At 45.6% G+C, this 26555-nt stretch overlaps 1 protein-coding gene across 1 annotated transcript in view; it reads right to left on the bottom strand.

The window, feature by feature from the left end:
* Nucleotides 1–12178, bottom strand: part of LOC124616575 — a 188684-nt gene extending 176506 nt beyond the window's left edge. The window contains exon 1 of the mRNA XM_047144895.1: nucleotides 12028–12178. Within this exon, the coding sequence (XP_047000851.1) occupies nucleotides 12028–12178 (151 nt within the window). The remainder of the gene's footprint in view (nucleotides 1–12027) is intronic.
* Between the last annotated feature and the right edge of the window lie 14377 nt (nucleotides 12179–26555).

The following is a 26555-nucleotide window of genomic DNA, read 5'->3' as shown; positions in this document are numbered from 1 at the left end:
ATCAAATACTGACGAACCGATTCCACAGACCGAACGTGAGGAGAGGGGTTAGTGTAATTGTTTAATACAAACCATACAAAAATGCACGGAAGTATGTTTTTTAACACAAACCTACGTTTTTTTAAATGGAACCACGTTAGTTTTGTTAGCACATCTGAACATATAAACAAATACGTAATCAGTGCCGTTTGTAGCATTGTAAAATGTTAATTACATCCGGAGATATTGTAACCTAAAGTTGACGCTTGAGTACCACTCCTCCGCTGTTCGATCGTGTGTATCGGAGAGCACCGAATTACGTAGGGATCCAAAGGTCACCGCTTTCACCCGTTTCATGTGTCGCTACATCAGCAATTACATGGTGATGACTTTAATCATCGAGTGCAATTCTGTCAATGGGCATTAACAGAGAATGCGTTGGAGTTCTACCTGTTTACCGATGAAGCGGGTTTCACAAACCACGGGGCAGTGAATCTACGGAACATGCATTACTGGTCCGTGGACAATCCTCGCTGGCTCAGATAGGTAGAGCGACAGCGACCGTGGACTGTAAATGTATGGTGCGGAATCATTGGCGACCACCTCATTAGCCCTCACTTCATTGCAGGGGCCCAAGCAGCTGCAACATACATCGCGTTTCTACAGAATGATCTGCCAACGTTGCTCGAAAATGTCCCACTGGAAACGCGTCGACGTATGTGTTATCAGCATGATGGTGCACCTGCACATTCCGCAATTAACACTAGGCTGACCCTTGACAGGATGTTCGACGGGCGTTTCATAGGACGTGGAGGACGCATAAATTGGCCAGCCCGTTCTCCTGATCTTACACCTCTGGACTTCTTTCTGTGGGATACGTTAAAGGAGAATGTGTACCGTGATGTGCCTACAACCCCAGAGGATATGAAAGAACGTATTGTGGCAGCCTGCGGCGACATTACACCAGATGTACTGCGGCGTGTACGACATTCATTACGCCAGAGATTGCAGTCGTGTGCAGCAAATGATGGCCACCACATTGAACAGCTATTGGCTTGACATGTCGGGACACACTCTATTCCACTCCGTAATTGAAAACGGAAACCACGTGTGTACCTCAGCCCTCATGGTAATGTACATGTGCGTCAGTGAAAAAGACCAATAAAAAGGTGTTAGCATGTGGACGTAATGTGCTGTTCCAGTCTCTTCTGTACCCAAGGTCATCACCGTTCCCTTTGGATCCCTACGTAATTCGGTGCTCTCCAAGACACACGATCGAACAGCGGAGGAGTGGTACTCAAGCGTCAACTTTAGGTTACAATATCTCCGGATGTAATTAACATTTTACAATGCAACAAACGGCACTGATTACGTATTTGTTTATATGTTCACATGTGCTAACAAAACTAACGGGGTTCCATTTAAAAAAGCGTAGGTTTGTGTTAAGAAACATACTTCCGTGCATTTTTTTATGGTTTGTATTAACCAATTATAATAGCCCCTCTCCTCACGTTCGGTCTGTGGAATCGATTCGTCAGTATTTGATGTGGTTTACGAAATATATCCAGCGGTAACGTTAGGTGACTCACCCTGTATACGGTGCAGATGACAGGGAAAGTCTGGCAGACTATGTGGCGCATACAGGCTTAAAAGACTGCAGGATACGTCATCCTACTATCAAATGACCCAGGTTTATCGGGTAGGTACACTCAATGCCAACGGCATTAGCACCACAATCAAAACTCAATTGTTAAAGGACATGATTCGAGCGGCGGACATTGATATAGTGTTTCTTCAAAAGGGTACTGCCTGATCTTCGTCTGGATGTTTATGGATATGTGTCATACATCAACCCAACTTCCGACGGTGGTGGTGGTACGGCTATACTAATACGCGATGGCAACGAACCAACAGTTTTTGCCATCAGTGAAAGTCATTGCGCTCACCATAGGCGCTGTCCGCCTTGTGAATCTGTGTGCCCCGTCTGGTACTGCGAAGTGTCGAGAGCGAACACTCTATTACTCCACTGAGGTAGCTCCATTGTTTCAAGGCGCTACAGAGCACCTGTTGGTGGGCGGGGACTTTAACGTCTGACGCCCTGAAGATCAAATACCTCACCATGTCCCATGTCCAACCCTTCATGCTATGGTCAGAGATATCGCTTTGCATGATACATCGACGCTAATCCACGGCGACCGACGCGGATATACACATTTCACCAACCACTCGGCCAGCAGGTTGGACAGGATTTATGTCTCCCGAGGCCTTAGGACAGCAACCGTCGGTGCTGAGCTGTGGCCCACTCCATTCACAGACCATCAGGCCTTCATGTGCACCGTGACGCTGCCACGACAACAGACGATCCGTAGTAGAGGACCTTGGACTCGTAACGTTAAAATTCTCCGGGAAGAGGCTTGCCGTGCAGCCGTCACTGATACCTGGCACAAATGTGAGCGACGGCGTCATACCTATGATTCCACGACAAGATGGAGGACACACAGCGCAAAACCAGCTCTCCGTCGCACGCTCGTGGCATACGGACGAGACAGGGCGCTTTGGCTCCGATCCACCTCTGAGTTTTACTACACGGTCTTGCGGGAACTAGCGACGCAACCACCTTCGCCAGAGCGCCAAATGGCCGTCCACCGGACACAGGCACGGCTTCTGCACATCACGTCTGACCGATTGGACGGCACGCGGGTTCAATGGAGACTGCAAGATTCCATACCAGAGGAACGTGTCTCTCTTTATCACATCGTCAGAGACCGGAGACTCCGTAAGAGACGACTCATCACGGCAGTTACATCTGTGGATGGGCAACGCTCGGAGACACACGCCATCATATCCCGTGCCCTCACAGATTATTATCGCACTCTCTATGTAGCAGATCAGCGGCGTGACAATGACATTGAGGAAGTCCTGCACGACTTGTCACCTTCAGGTAGGGCGCAAGGCGACGCCACATTCTTGGAGGCCGTCACGTGGGAAGAAATGCACATGGCCCTATCGCGGGGTGCGAGAAACAAATCACCTGGACCTGATGGTCTTCCGCTTGAATTTTATAGCACCTTTTCTGACCTCCTGGGGGAACTTTGGCGGCAGATGTGCTGCTAACTCCTGGATCCGGACTTCCGCGTCCCCCGCCCCCCTCCCCGGAATTTTTGGAGGGCATGATCATCAGAGTGCCAAAACCAAACGGGGGGTGGGGGGGTGGGGGGGGCGGTGCAGACTGCAAGACTTCTGGCCGTTGACGTTATTGAATTCAGATTACAAGCTGTACGCCCGCATTCTTAGTGCTCGCCTCATCTCTATTGTCAAATATGCCATTCATGCCGACTAAACATGTCTAGGACGTGGCAGTAATATACTCGCGGTGTTAAGCTCTTATAGAGATGTGGTGGCGCTCATGTTGTCACGCCACTTACAAGGGAACCTGCCCATCGCACCCCCCTCAGATTTAGTTATAAATTGACACAGTGGATAGGCTTGAAAAACTGAACACAGATCAATCGAGAAAACAGGAAGAAGTTGTGGGGAACTATGAAAAAATAAGCAAAATATACAAACTGAGTAGTCCATGCGCAACATAAGCAACATTATGGACAACCTTAGCTGAGGGGCGCCGTGGTCCCGTGGTTAGAGTGAGCAGCTGTAGAGCCCGAGGTCCTTGGTTCGAGTCCTCCCTCGAGTGAAAATTTTTCTTTCTTTATTTTCGCAAAGTTACGATCTGTCTGTTCATTCATTGACGTCTCTGTTCACTGTAATAAATTTACTGTCTGTGTTTTGCGACCGCACCGCAAAACCGTGCGATTAGTAGACGAAAGGACGTGCCTCTCCAATAGGAACCGAAAACATTTGATCGCAAGGTCATAGGTCAACCGATTCCACCACAGGAAAACACATCTGACATATTCTATACGACACTGGTGACGGCATGTGCGTCGCATGACAGGAATATGTTGTCGACCCACCTAACTCGCACACTTGGCGAATGGGTAAAAAGATTCTTCTACCTTGTCCGATTTAGGTTTTCTTGTGGATGTGATAAAAACTCCCAAAAAAGTGATGAAAACACATAAACTGCAACAAATAAATGCAACAGTTTCACAGTCGCACAGTTTTCCCAGTGCTCTGTCAAAACACGTTTTTTACGCTTTCAAATGTTTCCGTGTGTAGACCGTCAAATACTGCATATGTCCAAGCAAATCTGAACATGTCCTGGAATTTTGGAGAGCGAAGTTGATTATGTGTGAGTGCCTGAACTTCGTTAATTGTCTGAAAATAAAAAATTTAACTTCTCACTCGAGAGAAGGCTTGAACCAAGGACCTCCCGCTCCGCAGCTGTTCACGCTAACCACGGCACCACGGCGCTCGTAAGCTTACGTTCTCCTGGATGTTGCATATCTTGCACATGGACTACTCGGTTTGTATATTTTGCTTAATTTTTCACAGTTGCACACAACTTCTTCCTATTTTCTCGATTGATCTGTGTTCAGTTTTTCAAGGCCTATCCCTGGTCCAGCTTATAACTAAATCTGAGGGGGGTGCGATGGGGAGGTTCCCTTGTTAGAAGGCGCCCTCGCGGCAGTTGACCCAGACCACACATTTGACCGAGTTCACCATTTATTGCTGGCTGTCTTAGAGACTGTGTCCAATATTGGCAGGTTTGGTTCTCCATCTCATCCACTGAGCCCCTTCCACAGTGCTCACCACCGTTCACTATTGAGCGCTCAGTGCGACAAGGATGCCCTCTGTCGGCGCTTCTCTTCGCCGTCGCCTTCGAGACTGCACTTTATGGTCTACAACAGCGTTTCGAGGGCATTCGCCTCTGCAATGTCCATTTTAAATTTTGTGGATATGCGGACGATGTAGTTTTCTTGTCGAGGTCGGCATAAGATACACTCCTGGAAATTGAAATAAGAACACCGTGAATTCATTGTCCCAGGAAGGGGAAACTTTATTGACACATTCCTGGGGTCAGATACATCACATGATCACACTGACAGAACCACAGGCACATAGACACAGGCAACAGAGCATGCACAATGTCGGCACTAGTACAGTGTATATCCACCTTTCGCAGCAATGCAGGCTGCTATTCTCCCATGGAGACGATCGTAGAGATGCTGGATGTAGTCCTGTGGAACGGCTTGCCATGCCATTTCCACCTCGCGCCTCAGTTGGACCAGCGTTCGTGCTTGACGTGCAGACCGCGTGAGACGACGCTTCATCCAGTCCCAAACATGCTCAATGGGGGACAGATCCGGAGATCTTGCTGGCCAGGGTAGTTGACTTACACCTTCTAGAGCACGTTGGGTGGCACGGGATACATGCGGACGTGCATTGTCCTGTTGGAACAGCAAGTTCCCTTGCCGGTCTAGGAATGGTACAACGATGGGTTCGATGACGGTTTGGATGTACCGTGCACTATTCAGTGTCCCTTCGACGATCACCAGTGGTGTACGGCCAGTGTAGGAGATCGCTCCCCACACCATGATGCCGGGTGTTGGCCCTGTGTGCCTCGGTCGTGTGCAGTCCTCATTGTGGCGCTCACCTGCACGGTGCCAAACACGCATACGACCATCATTGGCACCAAGGCAGAAGCGACTCTCATCGCTGAAGACGACACGTCTCCATTCGTCCCTCCATTCACGCCTGTCGCGACACCATTGGAGGCGGGCTGCACGATGTTGGGGCGTGAGCGGAAGACGGCCTAACGGTGTGTGGGACCGTAGCCCAGCTTCATGGAGACGGTTGCGAATGGTCCTCGCCGATACCCCAGGAGCAACAGTGTCCCTAATTTGCTGGGAAGTGGCGGTGCGGTCCCCTACGGCACTGCGTAGGATCCTACGGTCTTGGCGTGCATCCGTGCGTCGCTGAGGTCCGGTCCCAGGTCGACGGGCACGTGCACCTTCAGCCGACCACTGGCGACAGCATCGATGTACTGTGGAGACCTCACGCCCCACGTGTTGAGCAATTCGGCGGTACGTCCACCCGGCCTCCCGCATGCCCACTATACGCCCTCGCTCAAAGTCCGTCAACTGCACATACGGTCCACGTCCACGCTGTCGCGGCATGCTACCAGTGTTAAAGACTGCGATGGAGCTCCGTCTGCCACGGCAAACTGGCTGACACTGACGGCGGCGGTGCACAAATGCTGCGCAGCTAGCGCCATTCGACGGCCAACACCGCGGTTCCTGGTGTGTCCGCTGTGCCGTGCGTGTGATCATTGCTTGTACAGCCCTCTCGCAGTGTCCGGAGCAAGTATGGTGGGTCTGACACACCGGTGTCAATGTGTTCTTTTTTCCATTTCCAGGAGTGTATATGTACAGTGATTACTTGGCTTAGCGATATGGCGAGGTGGCCAGGAGCCGTATCAACCTGCGAAAGTCGAACTACATGGATGTGGGCAAAGGACTGAATATGAGTACTCCAGTGCCAATTACCAAGGCCCCAGAGATGAAATGTTTGGAAGTGGGCTTTCGTGAGAACGTGCAGCGTACAGCAGCAGATACGTATCACAGATTACTTAATTTGATCCCCATACAAGTTCGTCTCAATAACTTTCGAACACTTGAATTGATCATGTGGGTACATTTTGTCAACGACCTCGCTCCGAAACTTAATCATTACACCTACGTTTTCCCAATGGCTGCTACGGTAGCTGCTAAGTTCCAGGCGGCATTAGGTCATTTCGTCAGCGAGGGTAGGGTGTTCAAGAACGGCTACGAGGCGCTAACGTTGTGCACACATGCAGACGACATTGGAATGTTAGACGCACACAACAGCGCGCGTGCTGTCTTTCTGCGGACGATGCATCGCCTGCGTACTTCGGACAAGGACACCCTCCCTGGTACACTGATTCTGGACGTGCTGCCTCAATCCCTCCGGCCGCAGATTCCTGTTGGACGTATCACGCCGGCACTGTCTCGCATACACACCTATGTGGTCGACATGAGTTATGTCTTGGATGTCTTACTGACCACGCGGGAAACGTAGAACCATGGACTTCTACCACTGCTTTCAGCGGACACTGCCTGATAATGTGCTTGAACGTCGACATCCGGCAGTTGGTTGGGGATGGGGGTGGAGTAACTTTCCTTCCCACCATGGTCAGGGCGCTGTGTTATGTGATAACAACTGAAAAATTCCCCAACCGACAACGTTTACACATGATCCATCTTACCGAGGATCCTCTCTGTCCCGGATGCGCCACTATGGACACGGACAAGCAGCGTTTCGTATACTGTATGGCTGCCGACTGCTGGCTCCTCGCACGGCGCATGTTGGCATTGTTGCTGAGACGGACGCCTCAGTCCGTAGCGCCCACCGAGCTGATCCATCCCGACGTCACTTACTACGCTGGTACTCGTCATAACGCCACGGTGTGGTTTAAGGGTATGGCATTGTCATACTTCTTTGATGAGAGCGTTGCAGGGTTGTTAGATTTCTGGCATTATTTAACGAGTAACTACGCGAGTTTACGGCACAATGCGTCGTATGGTACGCTATTTGCGAATTACTTGGGGTCGTTGCTTACGCGTCCTCCAGACCATTGGGGTGTTCCAGGTGTGAGAAGAGACTGAGAGATCGCACATGACGGACTGATGAGAGTCATCAACGGTAATTATAGGGTGTTTCACCCTAGCTGAACGACAAGAAGACCAGGACATCCCGCCGTCCGCCGTCTGGCTGCTGTGGACAACGCCCGAGGGGAAAAAAAAGGAGAATTACAAATAAATACATAAGAACACAATGAGCAACAAATAATATATGATAAAGTATTGTACCCTTTCCTTTCTCCTTTTCTTTGTAAAAAAAAAATATGTTCAGAGGCATATTTACTTTTTGTTCGTGGGTGAACGGCCATCCCATTTACACTCCTGGAAATTGAAATAAGAACACCGTGAATTCATTGTCCCAGGAAGGGGAAACTTTATTGACACATTCCTGGGGTCAGATGCATCACATGATCACACTGACAGAACCACAGGGACATAGACACAGGCAACAGAGCATGCACAATGTCGGCAGTAGTACAGTGTATATCCACCTTTCGCAGCAATGCAGGCTGCTATTCTCCCATGGAGACGATCGTAGAGATGCTGGATGTAGTCCTGTGGAACGGCTTGCCATGCCATTTCCACCTGGCGCCTCAGTTGGACCAGCGTTCGTGCTGGACGTGCAGACCGCGTGAGACGACGCTTCATCCAGTCCCAAACATGCTCAATGGGGGACAGATCCGGAGATCTTGCTGGGCAGGGTAGTTGACTTACACCTTCTAGAACACGTTGGGTGGCGCGGGATACATGCGGACGTGCATTGTCCTGTTGGAACAGCAAGTTCCCTTGCCGGTCTAGGAATGGTAGAACGATGGGTTCGATGACGGTTTGGATGTACCGTGCACTATTCAGTGTCCCCTCGACGATCACCAGTGGTGTATGGCCAGTGTAGGAGATCGCTCCCCACACCATGATGCCGGGTGTTGGCCCTGTGTGCCTCGGTCGTATGCAGTCCTGATTGTGGCGCTCACCTGCACGGCGCCAAACACGCATACGACCATCATTGGCACCAAGGCAGAAGCGACTCTCATCGCTGAAGACGACACGTCTCCATTCGTCCCTCCATTCACGCCTGTCGCGACACCACTGGAGGCGGGCTGCACGATGTTGGGGCGTGAGCGGAAGACGGCCTAACGGTGTGCGGGACCGTAGCCCAGCTTCATGGAGACGGTTGCGAATGGTCCTCGCCGATACCCCAGGAGCAACAGTGTCCCTAATTTGCTGGGAAGTGGCGGTGCGGTCCTCTACGGCACTGCGTAGGATCCTACGGTCTTGGCGTGCATCCGTGCGTCGCTGCGGTCCGGTCCCAGGTCGACGGGCACGTGCACCTTCCGCCGACCACTGGCGACAACATCGATGTACTGTGGAGACCTCACGCCCCACGTGTTGAGCAATTCGGCGGTACGTCCACCCGGCCTCCCGCATGCCCACTATATGCCCTCGCTCAAAGTCCGTCAACTGCACATACGGTTCACGTCCACGCTGTCGCGGCATGCTACCAGTGTTAAAGACTGCGATGGAGCTCCGTATGCCACGGCAAACTGGCTGACACTGACGGCGGCGGTGCACAAATGCTGCGCAGCTAGCGCCATTCGACGGCCAACACCGCGGTTCCTGGTGTGTCCGCTGTGCCGTGCGTGTGATCATTGCTTGTACAGCCCTCTCGCAGTGTCCGGAGCAAGTATGGTGGGTCTGACACACCGGTGTCAATGTGTTCTTTTTTCCATTTCCAGGAGTGTAGCTTTAGGAAGAAAGTGGCGGGGGCACTAGCTTTGTTTTTGTTTTTAGGTTAGATAGGTTTTTGTGGGTAGTATGGGTGATAGGGGCCAACGCCTGAAGTGGAAGAGGTAATTTCTTTCTTTATATATCGAAATAATAAAAAAAAAAAAAGTTTCATATCAGCGCACACTCCGTTGCAGAGTTGAAATCTCATTATAGATTCACAAAGTTGCTCCTTTTTTTCTCCAAAAGTTTCATTCAATTGCCTGTTTTCCTCTAATGAAATATGCCTCTAAATCTTTACATTTTCTTATTCATTCTTAAACCCACATCGGGATTAATTTTGCATTTATAACCCTGTATTCTTCTGTGCAGAAATAGTGTTCCTCCTGCCACTGAACTTGATTAATTCCCACTTCATCAAACTTTAGCCCATCCATACACATTTTATATTTTCTACTTGCCTTATTAAAAGCTCTAACATTCCACTCTCCGAGCTATAGGTCGCCAGTTTTGTTCCTTCCGATGACGATTATTAATCGAGTGAAAGCAGTTTCTTCTCGGGAATAAGCTAATATTGTTAACAAGAAATGACAGTAAGGAATGTATATATTGAGAGGCGAAAGTCAAAATACCCAGACTCGTAAACACCGGTCGACAAGAGGTTCGTGAACTTACACTATTTATTGCCCCAACCGCCCGTTTCTGAGCCAAAAATATCCTTTTAGAATGGGAAGAGTTACCCCAAAATATAATACCATACGACATAAGCGGATGAAAATAAGCAAAGTAGACTAATTTTATTGTCGAACGATCACTCACTTCTGATTCCGTTCGAATAGTAAAAATGGCAGTATTAAGTCTTTGAACAAGATCCTGAACGTGGGTTTTCCATGACAGCATGAATTGTATGTCAGAAAGTGTAACAACTGAGTCTTACTGTGATTTAACGTTAGTTTATTTTCTGCAAGCCATGAAGTAAGGTCATGTACTGCACTATTTGAAACCGAGCCAATGTTGCACACAGCATCCTTTACTGCCAAGCTAGTGTCATCAGCAAACAGAAATATTTTAGAGTTACCCGTAATACTAGAGGGCATATTATTTATATAAATAAGGAAAAGGAGTGGCCCCAGCACTGATCCCTGGGGCACCCCACTCAGATCCAACTTCACAGCCTTTATCAACATTGTGAATTACGACTTTTTGCTGCCTGTTGCTAAAGTAAGAGGTGAACCAATTGTGAGCTACTCCCCGTATTCCGTAATGGTCCAACTTTGGGGCAATATTTTGTGATCAACACAATCAAATGCCTTAGTTAAATCAAAAAATATGCCAAGCGTTCGAAATCTTTGGTTTATCCCATCCTGTACCTCATAGAGAATATAGCATTTTCAGTTGTTAAATGACTTCTAAAGCCGAACTGCACATTTGATAGCAAATTGTGTGATATAAAATGATCAATTATCCTTACATACACAGCCTTTTCAATAACTTTTGCACATATTGATAGCATAGAAATAGGTCTAAAATTATCTACATTATCCCTTTCTCCCTCTTTATAAAGCGGCTTTACTACTGAGGACTTTAATCGCTCAGGAAACTGACCATTACCGGCTGCGGTGGCCGGGTGGTTATAGGGGCTTCAGTAGGGAACGACGCTTCTGCTGCGGGCGCAGGTTCGAATCCTGCCTCGGGCATGGATGTGTGTGATGTCCTTAGGTTAGTTAGGTTAAAGTAGTTCTAAGTCTAGGGGAGTGATCACCTCAGGTGTTAAGTCCCACAGTGCTTAGAGCCATTTGAAACTGAGCATTCCTAAAGGAAAAATTACAAACATGGCTAAATACAGGGCTAACATGTGCAGCACAGCATTTTAATATTCTGCTAGACAATCATAACCATGAGAGTCCGTGGTCTTCAGTGATTTAAGCCAGTTTTCCGTAAATATGTTTTTTCCATGAAACGTAAGTTTCTTAGTAGAGTGTTATTATCTAGACACTCAAACGATTGTAAAAGTTACAAAAGTGTGAAACAGCGTTATTTTTATTGTTTGAGGCTTGTAATATTTGGTAAGTGAATGTATAAAGTATAAGCGATTTAAGCCACTTTTCCGTATATAAGTTTTTTTTCATAAAACGTAAGTTTTTAAGAGAGTGTTATTATCTAGACAGTGAAACACATTGGAAACATCACGTAAGTACATTACAGCGTTATTTTTATTGTTTAAGGATTGTAATATTTAGTAAGTGAATGTATAAATGGCATTCTCAGACGGGCCATTCGTCTGAGATCCAAACTGTGATGTGTTAAATAAAGTGTTTGTACTTAAATGTGAGATTACTCTTGAAAACGCCACGTTTTCGAAAAGTTTGCAAAAAGATGTCAGTAAGGAAATTTGACGATAATTCTTTAAATCTTTTTGTCACCTTTCTTGTGAAGAGGCTTAACAACAGCATATTTTATTCCGTGTGTAAAAAATTACCTGTGCCAGTGAAGCATTACAGGTATTGCTAAGGACATTGCTTGATAACTTGAAATATCTTTCCAGAATTCTTTTTGAAATCCCATCAGCACGATATGAGGAATTTTTTTAGAGAATTTTGATAAATATATTAATTTCTGTGAGCGATGTTGGTGATTATTCTATTTACTTAATGTTCTGTGAAATGACATTTATAATAAATTATCTTGCTTCTTCAACGGAACCATTTCATCGTATACTTGCTGCGACGTAATGTATTCACTTTCAGCCGTTCGAAGTACTTACCGACGCAGTACGGGCGCAGCATACTGTTCGCCGTCTCTTCCAATTCCCTGTCGAAGAACCTGTCGCAGATGCAGTCTAGCACGGTCACGACGCTCGACGCCGCTTCTAGCGGAGTGTTGAGCGCCATAAGAAGCAGTAGCGGCGTCACCATACCGAACACGTCTGCGCTAGAACACAGGTTACACTCCCTCCAGACGCGTGAAATGCCGGCGGCGGATACGTCCTTCCGCAGGACTTGCAACGTTTCTGGCAGTGCGCGTCTGGCCTTCCCAAAACCAGCATCCGTCCTGTCTGCGGTCAGTCTCAGCTGAGTCCGCGTCTGCAACTCTCGAGTGGAAGCCGCAGTCAATGCTTAATCACGCTGCTGATCGCCGGTTGTATTTCACTTCCAAACACCTGTTTCCGCGGTAATCATTGAGTGTTCCGTTCCGTGTATTAGTACGTACATGTCCATCACAGACGAAGCCCACGGGCATGGGTGTGTGTGTTGTCCTTAGTGAAAGTTAAAGTTAGATTAAGTAGTGCGCAAGCTTAGGGACCGATGACCTCAGCAGTTTGGTCCCATAAGACCTTACCAAAAATTTCCAATCTACAAACGAAGCAAATAGCAATTATACCTAAATAAGAGCAGCAAAACATAACACTGTGGGTGTTTCTACGGGTGATAATTTATACTTGAAAGCACACTTTTTCAGCTTATTTATCATCTAATTAATTAATCAAGATATAGTGATTAAAATTCTTCTTGGTATTATGGCGCGTCATTACTAAAAAACTAACAACAATAATAAACTAAAACTGACGATTCGGCCGAATTGCAACGGCCTTCCTCGGGACACGACTGGTTTTGCATGGGGATAGGTGCTTCTATTTATTACAGACTATCGATATCTGACGTCACTGTTGTAAAACTTTTAATTGGCCCTCTAATATAATAGGCTAGTCATGACGTAAGGGAAGATGGAAGGAAAGAGGCTATTCGTGGATGTCCATGTCGTCAACGATTGGTCGCTGTCCGCCAATCAGCGTTGGGCTTCTGGTCGGCAAGTTTTCCTCCTGTTGTGCGCGGAAGTGGACTGACAGTTGCCCTACAGCTGTTTGTGCAGATACGTCCGTGTCCCGTGTAGCTTCTGCCCCGCGACCGCTAGCGGCCCGTTGGACTGGGATGGCCGGCAGCCAGGACGCCTGGAGTTCGTAGCCATCTTCTCTGTTGATGTTGTCAGGCTGCTTAATGATTTCGATCGCCTCCCGTATTTTGCGTTCTCGCATCCACGATTCTTTCCCCAGTACTCGGGCTTCCTAGAACCTGATAGGTTGTCCACAGTCACGGTGGTGTTCCGCTATCGCCGATTTATTATGTTGTAATCGTACATAGCGTTCGTGTTCTGCTACTCGTAAGCTGACAGGTCTCCCTGTTTCTCCTATGTAGGCAACTCCGCACTCACACCGTAGATCGTAGACGTCATGACTAGCCTATTATATTAGAGGGCCAATTAAAAAGTTTTACAACAGTGACGTCAGACATCGATTGTAATAAATAGAAGCACCTATCCCCATGCAAAACCAGCCGTGCTCTGAGGAAGGCCGTTGCAATTCGGCCGAAACGTCGGTTTTAGTCTATTATTGTTTTTAGTTTTTTAGCAATGACGCGGCATAATACCCAGAAGAATTTTAATCACTATGACACCGGCCGCGGAAGGCTACGTTCTTGTAATCAATATATATTTCATAATTTCAGATCCGCTCCTATATAAAACGCGAGAAAGTAAGTTTCTGGTCGTACACTAGAATGATACAGCTAGAATAAAAGGTTCTCGTCCGCGATAATTTGATAAACACTGAAAATGTCCTACATATTTCTGAAGACTTTTACGCAAATTCAAGTAAAAATGGTTCAGATGGCTCTAAGCACTATGGGACTTCTGAGGTCATCAGTCCCCTAGACTTAGAACTACTTAAACCTAACTAACCTAAGTACATCACACACATCCATGCCCGAGGTAGGATTCGAACCTCAGCGTGGTTGCGGACTGAAGCGCCTAGAACAGCTCGGCCACAGTTCAAGTAAGTTTTAAATGTGTTTCATCCTGAATTTTATCAGTTTCCAGATATTATGACCATGGATAACGCACGTTTGACTTGTGCAACTGGTCTACACCCACAACTACATATATACGCCGTTAACTACTGTATGGTGCATGGTGGAGCGTAACTTGTACCACTGCTAGTCCTTCCCTGCTCCATGCGCAAACAGAGCAAAGAAAGAGTGACTCTGTGTGCACCTCTGTACGAGCCCTAATTTCTATTTCGTCTTCGCGGTCTTTATACGAAAAGTAATAATCGGCGGCGGCAGAATCGTTTTGCAGTCAGCCGGGGAATGTCGGTAGGATAACTGTCGGTCTCTCAAGGCCAGAATCGAACTACAGTGGCTTCACAAGCATAATAGCGAATTCACTTTGATACCTTTCCTGGTCTCAAACCAAAGGAGCACATGTGGCTGACCGATATAAAGACATGATAGACGCTTCATCAACGCAACAGGTTTGTTTTTTGTAAAGTGTTTCCAACTAGGATCGATTCAATAATATGGTTACTTGGATTAAACTAATACCAAAGTGTGTTGAATCTTGCATTATTGGCTCAATTCGTGACGGGCAAATGTGCTTGCCGTTTGTTACTCGTATCACTTTAAAATTACTAAGCTGTGGTGTACCTGAAAGCTATTAAGCTGCCACTGCAAACTGTGTCTCATGATCAGCGTCGCGGCGTCCTTATCTGATTGCTGACAGCTTTTCGAAAGATAGCTAGCGTACTAATTATACACCGTATTGGTGGTCTGGCTCTTACAGAATCTTCTGAGGAAAATATGACTATGGTTAAGTGGTATGAGGCCTCCTCGTGGCTGTACGGGAGGACAAAAGAAAGCTCTACACTGCAATAAATATGCGAACAAAAAAATCAGGGAAAGTGGATGCTATACACTTTGACAATATGACAATAAGAAATATATATCCACAGTTGTGCGGTAATACAACCTATGCAAAAATTCACACATCACTTCTTTGCGAGATAATATCTGCAGTAATAGCTAAAACATGTTTCCAATGTGTTTTACGAGAGAGAGAAAGAGATATGTATAGCAAGTTGTATTCGCGGATGAGCAACTTACGCACATCTACACACTTTTAATGGCTGAGAAAGGAATTACGTAGTCCTGTAGCAAATTATCAAACACGTGCTTCAACACATTACTTTGAATGAACATTACTTAAAACACAACGGCTAGACAAAAATAAACATAAATGCAGCTGCCGAGCAAGCCCGCATATTGCGCTGTTGTATTTGACCACGAGCGACACCTGTGGTACATCCTCAGTACGCTGTGTCAGTCGTGGCTAGAAGAGCCTTCCGTATATACACTACTTGGACATTAAAACTGCTACACTAAGAAGAAATGCAGATGATAAACGGGTATTCATTGGACAAACATATTATACTAGAACTGACATGTGATTACATTTTCACGCAATTTGGGTGCGTAGATCCTAAGAAATCAGTACCCAGAACAACCACCTCTGGCCGTAATAACGGCCATGATACGCCTGGACAATGAGAGCTTGGATGGCGTGCACAGGTACAGCTGCCCATGCAGCTTCAACACGATACCACAGTTCATCAAGAGTAGTGACTGGCGTATTGAGACGAGCCATTGCTCGGCCACCTTTGAGCAGATGTTTTCAGTTGGTGAGAGATCTGGTGAATGTGCTGGCAAGGGCAGCAGTCGAACATTTTCTGTATCCAGAAAGGCCCGTTCAGGACCTGCAACATGCGGTCGTGCATTATCCTGCTGAAATGTAGGGTTTCTCAGGGATCGAATGAAGGGTAGAGCCACGGGTCGTAACACATCTGAAATGTAACGTCCACTGTTCAAAGTGTCGTCAGTGCGAACAAGAGGTGACCGAGACGTGTAACCAATGGCACTCCATACCATCACGCCGGGTGATACGCCAGTATGGCGATGACGAATACACGCTTCCAATGTGCGTTCACCGCGATGTCGCCAAACATGGATGCGACCATCATGATGCTGTAAACAGAACCTGGATTCAGCCGAGAAGTGACGTTCTGCCATTCGTGCACCCAGGTTCGTCGTTGAGTACACCATCGCAGGCGCTCCTGTCTGTGATGCAGCGTCAGGGCTAACCGCAGCCATGGTCTCCGAGCTGCTGCAAACATCGTCGAACTGTTCGTGCAGATGGTGGTTGCCTTGCAAACGTCCCCATCTGTTGACTCAGGGATCGAGACGTGGCTGCACGATCCATTACAGCCATGTGGATAAGATGCCTGTTTTCCGAAATTCCTTCACCAGGGAAGACGAATGGAATATTCCAGAATTTGAAACACGAACAGCTGCTAGCATGAGTTTCTTAGAAGTATAAACCCTAGGGGTTGCGAAGCAACTCAAATCGCTTGATACGGGCAAGTCTTCAGGTCCAGATTGTATACCGATTAGGTTCCTTTCAGATTACGCTGATACAATAGCTCCCTACTTAGCAATCATATACAACCGCTAGATCTGCACCTACAGATTGGAAAATTGCGCAGGTCGCATCATGTTTAAGAAGGGTAGTAGGGGTAATCCATCGAACTACAGACCTATATCATTGACGTCGGTTTGCAGTAGGGTTTTGGAGCATATACTGTATTCAAACATTATGAACCACGTATCTATTGATACGTAATCAGCATGGTTTCAGAAAACATCGTTCTTGTGCAACGTAGCTAGCTCTTTATTCGCACGAAGTAATGGCCGCTATCGACAGGGGATCTCAGGTTGATTCCGTATTTCTGGATTTCCGGAAAGCTTTTGACACCGTTCCTCACAACCGACTTCTAATCAAGCTGCGGGCCCATGGGGTATCGTCTCAGTTGTGCGACTGGATTCGTGATTTCCTGCCGGGAAGGTCGCAGTTCGTAGTAATAGACGGCAAATCATCGAGTAAAACTGAAGTGATATCAGGTGTTCCCCAGGGAAGCGTCCTAGGACCTCTGCTGTTCCTGATCTATATAAATGACCTGGGTGACAATCTGAGCAGTTGTCTTAGGTTGTTCGCAGATGATGCTGTAATTTACCGTCTAGTAAGGTCATCCGAAGACCAGTATCAGTTGCAAAGCGATTCAGAAAAGATTGCTGTATGGTGTGTGTGGCAGGTGGCAGTTGACACTAAATAACGATAAGTGTGAGGTGATCCACATGAGTTCCAAAAGAAATCCGTTGGAATTCGATTACTCGATAAATAGTACAATTCTCAAGGCTGTCAATTCAACTAAGTACCTGGGTGTTAAAATCACGAGCAACTTTAGTTGGAAAGACCACATAGATAATATTGTGGGGAGGCGAGCCAAAGGTTGCGTTTCATTGGCAGGACACTTAGAAGATGCAACAAGTCCACTAAAGAGACAGCTTACACTACACTCGTTCGTCCTCTGTTAGAATATTGCTGCGCGGTGTGGGATCCTTACCAGATGGGATTGACGGAGGACATCGAAAGGGTGCAAAAAGGTGCAGCTCGTTTTGTATTATCGCGTAATAGGGGAGAGAGTGTGGCTGATATGATACGCGAGTTTGGATGGAAGTCATTAAAGCAAAGACGTTTTTCGTCGTGGCGAGATCTATTTACGAAATTTCAGTCACCAACTTTCTCTTCCGAATGCGAAAATATTTTGTTGAGCCCAACCTACATAGGTAGGAGTGATCATCAAAATAAAATAAGAGAAATCAGAGCTCGAACAGAAAGGTTTAGGTGTTCGTTTTTCCCCCGCGCTGTTCGGGAGTGGAATGGTAGAGACATAGTATGATTGTGGTACGATGAAACCTCTGCCAAGCACTTAAATGTGAATTGCAGAGTAGTCATGTAGATGTAGATGTAGATGTAGAATGCTCTGAAAAGCTAATCATTTGCATATCACAGCATCTTCTTCCTGTCGGTAGAATTTCGCGTATGTAGCACGTCATCTTCGTGGTGTAGCAATTTTAATGTCCAGTAGTGTATATACCGTATAGGTGGCCTTGCTCTTAAAGAGTCTTCCGAGGAAAATACGACTATGGTTAAGTGTCATGAGTCCTACTCCTGGCTGTAGGGGATGACAAAAGAAAGCTCTACACTGTAAAAAATATGCGAACAAAAAAATCAGGGAAAGTGGATGCTATACACTTTGACAATATGACAATAAGAAATATGTATCCACAGTTGTGCGGTAATACAACCTATGCAAAAATTCACACATCACATCTTTACCCGGTAATATCCAAAGTAACAGCTTCAAGATGTTTCCAGAGTGCTTTAAGAGAGAGAGAAAGAGATATCTGAAGCCAGTTGCATTCGCGGACGAGAAACTTACGGACATCTGCACAATTTTAATGGCTGATAAAGTAGTCCCGTAGCAAATTATCAAACACGCGCTTCAACACGTAACTTAGAATGACCATTTTGTAAAACACAATGGCTAGACAAAAATAAACATAAATGCAGCTGAAGGGCAAGCCTGCATGTTGCGCTGTTGTATTTGACCACGAGCGACGCCTGTGGTACGTCCTCAGTACGTTGTGTCAGTCCTGGCTAGAAGAGCCTTCTGTATACATGTGAGTGAATTATTCCGGAGCTAAGAGAATTCGAAAGTGAGAAAATTGACGATGCCAGTATGGTGCCTCCTCCTGTAACCGAGGTAGCCGAAGCATTTGGTGATTCAAGAGGCACTGTGCCGAAGATTTATACCTCATACAGGGAGAGCGGAAAAACTGGGTCCACTAAGTCACAAGGATAAAAATGGTTTCTTGATGTGTTCGTGACGGACAGACATTGAAGACGATTGTGACGGAAAATAAGAGAACGACAGGTTCAAAAATCACTGAGGATGTTGCAGTTGCGAACCTTCTCAGCACCAAAACTACTCGAACGGAGCTCCGTAGGCTCGGAGTGGCAGGACAAGCTAGAATTTCAAAATCACTCGTCAGTGGTGCAAATGACCATAAAAGGAAAACGTGATGCAGAAGCCATAAAACCTGGACTATGCAGCAAGGGATGGCCGAGTGAAACCTGGCAGGGGTTTGATGATGATTTCGGTAACTGTATTGTGCTATTCCATTGTCACTATGGTTACTACGCAAGGTGAACATTTTTGCCGATGGAGCCCATTGTTTGTTCGCCAGTGGTGATACTGTGTTCAAGACGACAGCTCCCACAGCTCGCGTCGTCCTGAACTGGTTGTGTGAGCACGTGGATGAACTGTCGCATTCACCACGCACAGTGCATGCTTGAAACATGAGGAATATGCACTGTACCAAGTAACTGTTTTACCCAAAAAAAGTGCTGAAACGTCGAAACATCACCACGACAACACCAAACAGGACGCGTCAGTAATAGTGGTCTGAGCTCTTTGTCCAGAGCAGGCCGGAAAAAGTGCCTTTTTTTCGTGGCCTTCCTTCTTCTTGGCTGGCGCCGGTCCAAGTGTCAGAGTACACCAAGATCTGACACAATACATGAAAGTAAATGAAAGTTTTACCATCACCTCTCCTTGAATTTGATCCTAAAATGTGTGTGTTATGCTGCGACAGTAAGTTTTTAAATAGCCGGCCGGTGTGGCCGAGCGGGTCTAGACGCTTCAGCCTGGAACCGCGCGACCGCTATGGTCGCAGGTTCGAATCCTGCCTCGGCCATGGATGTGTGATGTCCTTAGGTTAGTTATGTTTAAGTAGTTCTAAGTTCTGGAGGGCTGATGACCTCAGATGTTAAGTGCCATAGTGCTCAGAGCCATTTGAACCATTTTGATAGATAATATCTCAGATACAACTACATTACAATTTGAACATACAGGAAGTGTTTCGTTTGACGGAATGTTTCTACAACTGAAAGTTTAGTTACAGTCTGCTAGCTCTAGTGCTATAATAGACCGTTATTCTCAGCTTCTGAGATCCACACTACACTATCATTTACACACGTTTTGTGAGCTCCTCTTGTGTGTGACCTCGAAAAAGACAAGTGCATTCGCATTATTGTGGCCACGAAGACGTTGAAATCATTTCTTCAGTTTCCAAAGAGTTTCACAGTAAACTTTGAACCTGAACGTTTGGCCATAAGGGGGGAGGGGGACAGAGTACAGAATACCCTCTTCAGAGTCCCAGAAGACTGCAGCCACGACTTTATCAGATAAGAGTTCTGAACTTCCTCTGGGTAGGAGATGTGTTGTGCCACTCCTTGGCTCGCCAATTTGTTTCAGGCTCGAAGTGGTCAATTCATATTTCATCACTTGTGACAATGTTCGAGAGGAAATCGTCGCCGTCAGCCGCATAATGAGCGAACAGTTCTGCACAGATGTTCCTTCTGTCTTGTTTATGTTTTTAATTTACGCTTCGAGGAACTAAGCTGGTAAAAGACCTTTGAATACCGTGACTCGTGGGCAAGTGTGTCAGCGCTATCGACACATATGTTGGATGGAGTACTGAGTTGCGTAAGTGTTTTTCTTCGATCACCTCGAATCAGAGGTCCACACGTTGCCACATTGCAGGCTTCACAACTGTGTGGGGCCTGGCTCCGCGTAGGAAACTGGCTTACCGCGAGTTTGTTCATGCAAACGCTTGCGAGTATTTTTGATTTTCTAATCCTCCGCAAAAAAGCAAATGAACCTCAATAATTGGTCTTTGCTTTCAACGAACCTCAGTTCCAGAGGCCGTTTTAAAAACTGATTATAGCGCTGCCATCTACCGGGAGTCACCGGAAATATATGAGATGACGCGGGAGTATTTGAATATGTCGTAAACAAAATGATAATTATGTTAACAAAATATTCCGTCGGTTCTTGGTAGAACGACATTATAGTAAATGAATGAAAAGCACCAGTTTGCTTTTGTTCTACAGTATTACTTTTATTGTTAACCGGTTTTCGGCTTACAAGGCCATCTTCAGACATTTACGAGTATTACCACCAAAGAAATTAAAATGTTTGCAAACAACATTGGAAGAGAAGTAACACGCCTAGACTGAAGTAGAAACATACAGTAAGTAACATCTTTGCAATGAAAAAGTAAAAATTGAACAGTACATAAATAATAATGGAGTAGACAGGAAAACCTTTAGCACAAAATAGGAATAGCATGCCTACATAACAGTTTCTATTAATAAACAAAACTAATAAAATAAAATAAAACTAGTACTAGATAAGGCTGCATCAGGAGGTGTGAAACGTGGAGAGGGGTACACAAACCAATTAAAAGAAGAGACAATTATCAGTGTAACTACAGAATACATAAGGAACTTAAGCAATATCAATAAGATAAACAGAAATAAATAAATGCAGGAAAATGGAGGTGTTTGAGGAAACCTACAGTTTGAGAGTGTGGTGGTACTGCATTTTAACATTAACATTGTAATCAAAGCAGTGGCTGTGTAACAGTTTCCATTAAATAAATGAGCAAAGTAAAATATGAACAGTATTTGATGAGACAACTACAAGGAGTGTTAAACATGGACAGTAATACAACTACCAGTTGAAAGAAAGCCGTAACTATTGAAACTACAGTCTATATGGAGCACAAAGGCAACTTCAACAAAACAAAACAAATTAATGTATTCATTAACTTGTTTTGTTTTGTTGTAATATTGTAGAACAAAAGCAAACTGCTGCTTTTCATTCATTTATTAAAACGATAATTATTTTTTCCGAGGATGAAAAGCGTTACATTCTCGCACAATCGTTAATACACTGTTGAAAAAAAAATCGTTGGACTAGGAAGGAACTGTCCAACGTAGACGAAACTTGGTAGTCGTGTTTCTACATCTGGAAGATGACGTCCATTCAGATTTCGCGCCAGTCGCATAAGACTGGCGCTAGGAACGCCACTAACAAGGGGAGGCCGCCAACTGTGAAATTCAGATTCGATTCATACTGCGCATAATAAAAGATCATGGCCAGAGGTGTAATGTGGCAAAGCACCAAGATGCACTTCTCAGCCGTTGTCGAGAAAATCGACAGTTAAAAGAAAGCGTTGCGGTGAAATACTCTCTACGATTAACAATTCTATACAGGGTCGTGGCGCAGCGGTAAGCGTTCGGGTTCGTAATCCGAAGGTCGCCGGATCGAATCCCGCGCTATGCAATTTTTTTTTTTTTTAGTATTTGCTTTTTATAATTCAAATATATATATATATATATATATATATATATATATATATATATATATATAATTCCCGGCAATCAGTTGCAACAATTATGCATATAATAAGTTGTTGAAAGACGTTTGTCGTGGAAAAACTGGCGACTTCGAACATCATTATGTTTTCCGCAAACAAAGTTGTATTTCACAAATGTTTTTAATTGTCTTCATAATGTTAACCACGTATAGTTAACGGAAGACGTAGAAACGATATTCCGAAACGAATACGTATAGCGTAAGTCAAACGTTCGAATTAGAATAGAGACCCCACGAACACAAATTTGCTGTGGCAGGTATGAAATATAAACTCCGTTACTCGCTCGTTACACTTGAATGACAGATGTTGAATGGGCCGAAACGAGCCGCCGCATAACAGCGTAGTTGCCTGCTAACTTCGAAAGAAGGTAGATGCGGCCCCTAGCGCAACTTATAACATTGTCGAAAATCAGTGCGGACGGGAGAGCTTTGGTACACCCTGTTAAAAAAAACGGAAAAATGGAGGCGGTACAATTGGAGAGCGATCCACCTTCACCAACATGCATAAGCAATTCATCAATACTTTATATATATATATATATATATATATATATATATATATATATATATATATATATATGAATTACAAAAACTAATAACAAAAAAAAACTGCATGGCGCGAGATTCGATCCGGTGACCTTCGGATTACGAACCCGAGCGCTTACCGCTGCGCCACGACGCTGTAGAAAATTATTAATCGTAGAGAGTATTTCACCGCAACGGTTTCTTTTAACTGTCGATTTTCTCGACAACGGCTGAGAAGTGCATCTTGGTGCTTTGCCACATTACACCTCTGGCCATGAGCTTTTATTATGCACAGTATGAATCGAATCTGAATTTCACATTTGGCGGCCTCCCCTTGTAAGACGATACAGGTCAGGTATGCGTTAAATACACGGTGCAACCATCGTGAGGATTGAGTTACATTTGAGACTTGACGTGGTGAGTTGATGTCAGTCAGGAATGCCTTTAAGGCGACAAGACGCCGTTGTCAACATCTCTCTGTGTTTGAACGCGATCGTGTTATAGGGCTTCGAGAAGCTCAATATTTCTTCTACGAATTGCAGGAAGACGTTGCAGGAATGCAGCCACTCTACGTGACTGGTGGCAGGGGTAGTGAAGAGAATGTGCGACTGCAAGAAGACCGGACACCGGGCGGTCACGTGGCCTACCAAGAGCGACGACAATCGTGTTCGGCGTACGCCTCTGGCACATCGCACAACGTCTGCAGCAGCAATTCGAGCGCAGTTTGGACCACAGTGACACAGCGAACTGTTACTTACAGAATAGCTCTTAACAGACGTCCTGTAGCGAGCGTTCCACTAAATTCATCTGTGTGAAGTGAGAGCTCATGGAGGGCAGGGCGGAGGTCTGTTGTGTTTTCTGATAAAGCTGGTTCTGCCTCGGTGCCAGTGATGGCTGTGTGTTGGTTAGAAGGAGGCCAGTCGAGAGCCTGCAACCAACCTGTCTGCGTGTTAGACACACTGGACCCACACCTGGTCTGAGATGCGATTTAGGCTGAGAGCAGGACTGCTTTCGTGGCTATCCCACGCTCTCTGACTTCAAAGCTACATGTCAGTCTAGTGATTCGACCTGTTATGCCGCCGTTCGTGAACAGCGTTCCTGTGGATGTTTCCAACAGGATAACGCTAGCCCACATATCGCTGTTGTAACCGAAATGCTCTGCAGAACGTCGACATGTTGCCTTGGCCTGCTCGATCACCAGACCTACCTCCAGTCGAGCCCATTTGGGGCATCATCGGGCGATAATCCCAGCATCATCCAGCATCAGCGTTAACCGCCCCTGTATTGCTCGACCAAGTACAAAGGGCATAGAATTCCGCCAACGAAGTGACATATGGGAAGTGTACAGCACAATGCATGCACGTTTACATGCTTATATTCAACATCCTGACGTTTACATCGCTTATTAATACACCAGTATTGAAAGGTGGCTACACTGAGCCACTGCGCCAGAGATTGCGCCAAAGAGTACTATTAAGCCGCCTCCACAGTGCTAGGAGAGAGCTCGTAGAAGTCAGTGCGTGGGCAGAGCTCGTAGAAGACAGTTCGTGCCGAGATGTGCTAGTGGGCTCTGCTTGTCGTGAAGTCGGAGTGAGATGTAATAGTGGAGAGTGTTGTTCCATGTTTTATGCAGTTATTGATGGGAGAGGTAGCAGATGTTATTCTAATGGAAATACTGTAACGATCAGAGTGCTTTTCGTCAATATATATGAAGGTAAAATATTACGTGTTTTTTCATTATTTCCATGTTTTAAATAATGCGTCATGACAGGTTCAGTCAACAAAGCATCTGGCTTGTGTTCTTGTATTAGAGTGTAATTCGGGTTTTCTTGCGTAACTATAGCTTTTCTAAATTTCTTTTATCACGTTAGTATAATTGGTATTTAAAAATTCTTGTCTTGTTGGAGAAGAACCGTGCCAGATGTGTACGTTGAGTCACACTCCCACATACAGAACAGTTACATTTGTGCTTTGGTTTAGTAGGTTTTATAGTTGCTGGGGACTTAATTAATTAATTGTGTTAATGAAAATTCTCATTTTTTGTTGTTGTTCTTGCAGTCAGATAGCGTAATAATACTAATCAGGGCCAACCGTTTACGAGACTTGCGTAATCGGACAGACAGATACTAAAAACAAAAAGTATTTTCAATCTTATATTTAATTAAGCCCCCATGCAGTATTTCACATTTGCAATGGCTTACCTTGCGCATAGTTAACCTATGATCTTGCAGTGTTATGCACTTAAATATGCTGCATAGACAAAGACTTTACAAAATTTCCTTTGATTTAACTTTTTTTTTGTGTTGGGCGTTTTTCAGTCAGTGTGTTGCACAATGTGATACCCCACATTTCTGGATAACATGCCCAGTGTCATTCTTTTAGGGCTGACGATTTGCATAATGTTCGTCCAACTTGTAACAGGTGGCCTGGTGTTCATCTCAGATAATCCATTCAATCTTTAAGGGTAAACTATCCCTACACAAAATTACCTTCTTCTTCTTATTCTTCGTACTTTTATTCTACACATTTAATATCATGCCGTTGCCTGTTGCGGCGCCAACCTATTGTTTGGCCGTCCCAGACTTCCTCCGCCTACCAGCTTACAATTTATGGCTTTCAAAATTAGTCTGGCGCAGTAAAATCTGTCGAGGTATTGACAACAATTTGTCCTCAGAATGAGATTTTCACTCTGCAGCGTAGTGTGCGCTGATATGAAACTTCCTGGCAGATTAAAACTGTGTACCGGACCGAGACTCGAACTCGGGACCTTTGCCTTTCGCGGGGAAGTGTTCTACCAACTGCACTACCCAAGCACGACTCACGCCCCGTCCTCAGAGCTTTACTTCTGCCAGTACCTCGTCTCCTACCTTCCAAACTCTACAGAAGCTCTCCTGAGAAACTTGCATAACTAGCACTCCTGAAAGAAAGGATATTGCGGAGACGAGGTTTAGCCACAGCCTGGGGGATGTTTCCAGAATGAGATTTTCACTCTGCAGCGGAGTGTGCGCTGATATGAATGGTAGATGCTAGAGCACTTGCCCGCCAAAGGCAAAGGTCTCGAGTTCGAGTCTCGGTCCGGCACACACTTTTAACCTGCCAGGAAGTTTCATATCAGCGCACACTCCGCTGCAGAGTGAAAATCTCATTCTGGAAACATCCCCCAGGCTGTGGCTAAGCCATGTCTCCGCAATATACTTCCTTTCAGGAGTGCTACTTCTGCAAGTTTCGCAGGAGAGCTTCTGTAAAGTTTGGAAGTTAGGAGACGGGTACTGGCAGAAGTAAAGCTGTGAGGATGGGGCGTGAGTCGTGCTTGGATAGCTCAGGTGGTAGAGCACTTGCTCGCGATAGGCAGAGGTCCAGAGTTCGAGCTCGGTCCGGCACACAGTCTTCTTCTGCCAGGAAGTTTCAACAATTTGTTCTGTTATCTTTAATTACGTTTAACATATTTCATTCACTGACAAAGTCGGCGTTTCTTATTCTGTCCATTCTGGTACAGCATTTTACAGCCGTAAGAAATCTCTTTTCAGGTGTCTGGGTCTTACTCTCTTGCTACTTGTAAATGACCCACCACGTACTTCCGCTGGGGGTGGCCCTTATTTGATAAAACGTCATTCGTGTTACATTTCGTGTCTTGTTTCACAAGGATTTGTTTACTGTTTATACAATCATTTCCACACTTTGCTGCTTTCTTGTCTATGTCTCCGTCATACTCGTATGTACTGTCACGTCACAACAAGTACAATTAAAATGATTGGAAC

The sequence above is a fragment of the Schistocerca americana genome, chromosome 5, assembly GCF_021461395.2.
Source record: "Schistocerca americana isolate TAMUIC-IGC-003095 chromosome 5, iqSchAmer2.1, whole genome shotgun sequence".
NCBI lineage: Eukaryota > Metazoa > Arthropoda > Insecta > Orthoptera > Acrididae > Schistocerca > Schistocerca americana.
Note: the sequence above shows the minus strand (reverse complement) of the source record. Positions and strands in the feature narration are given on the sequence as shown.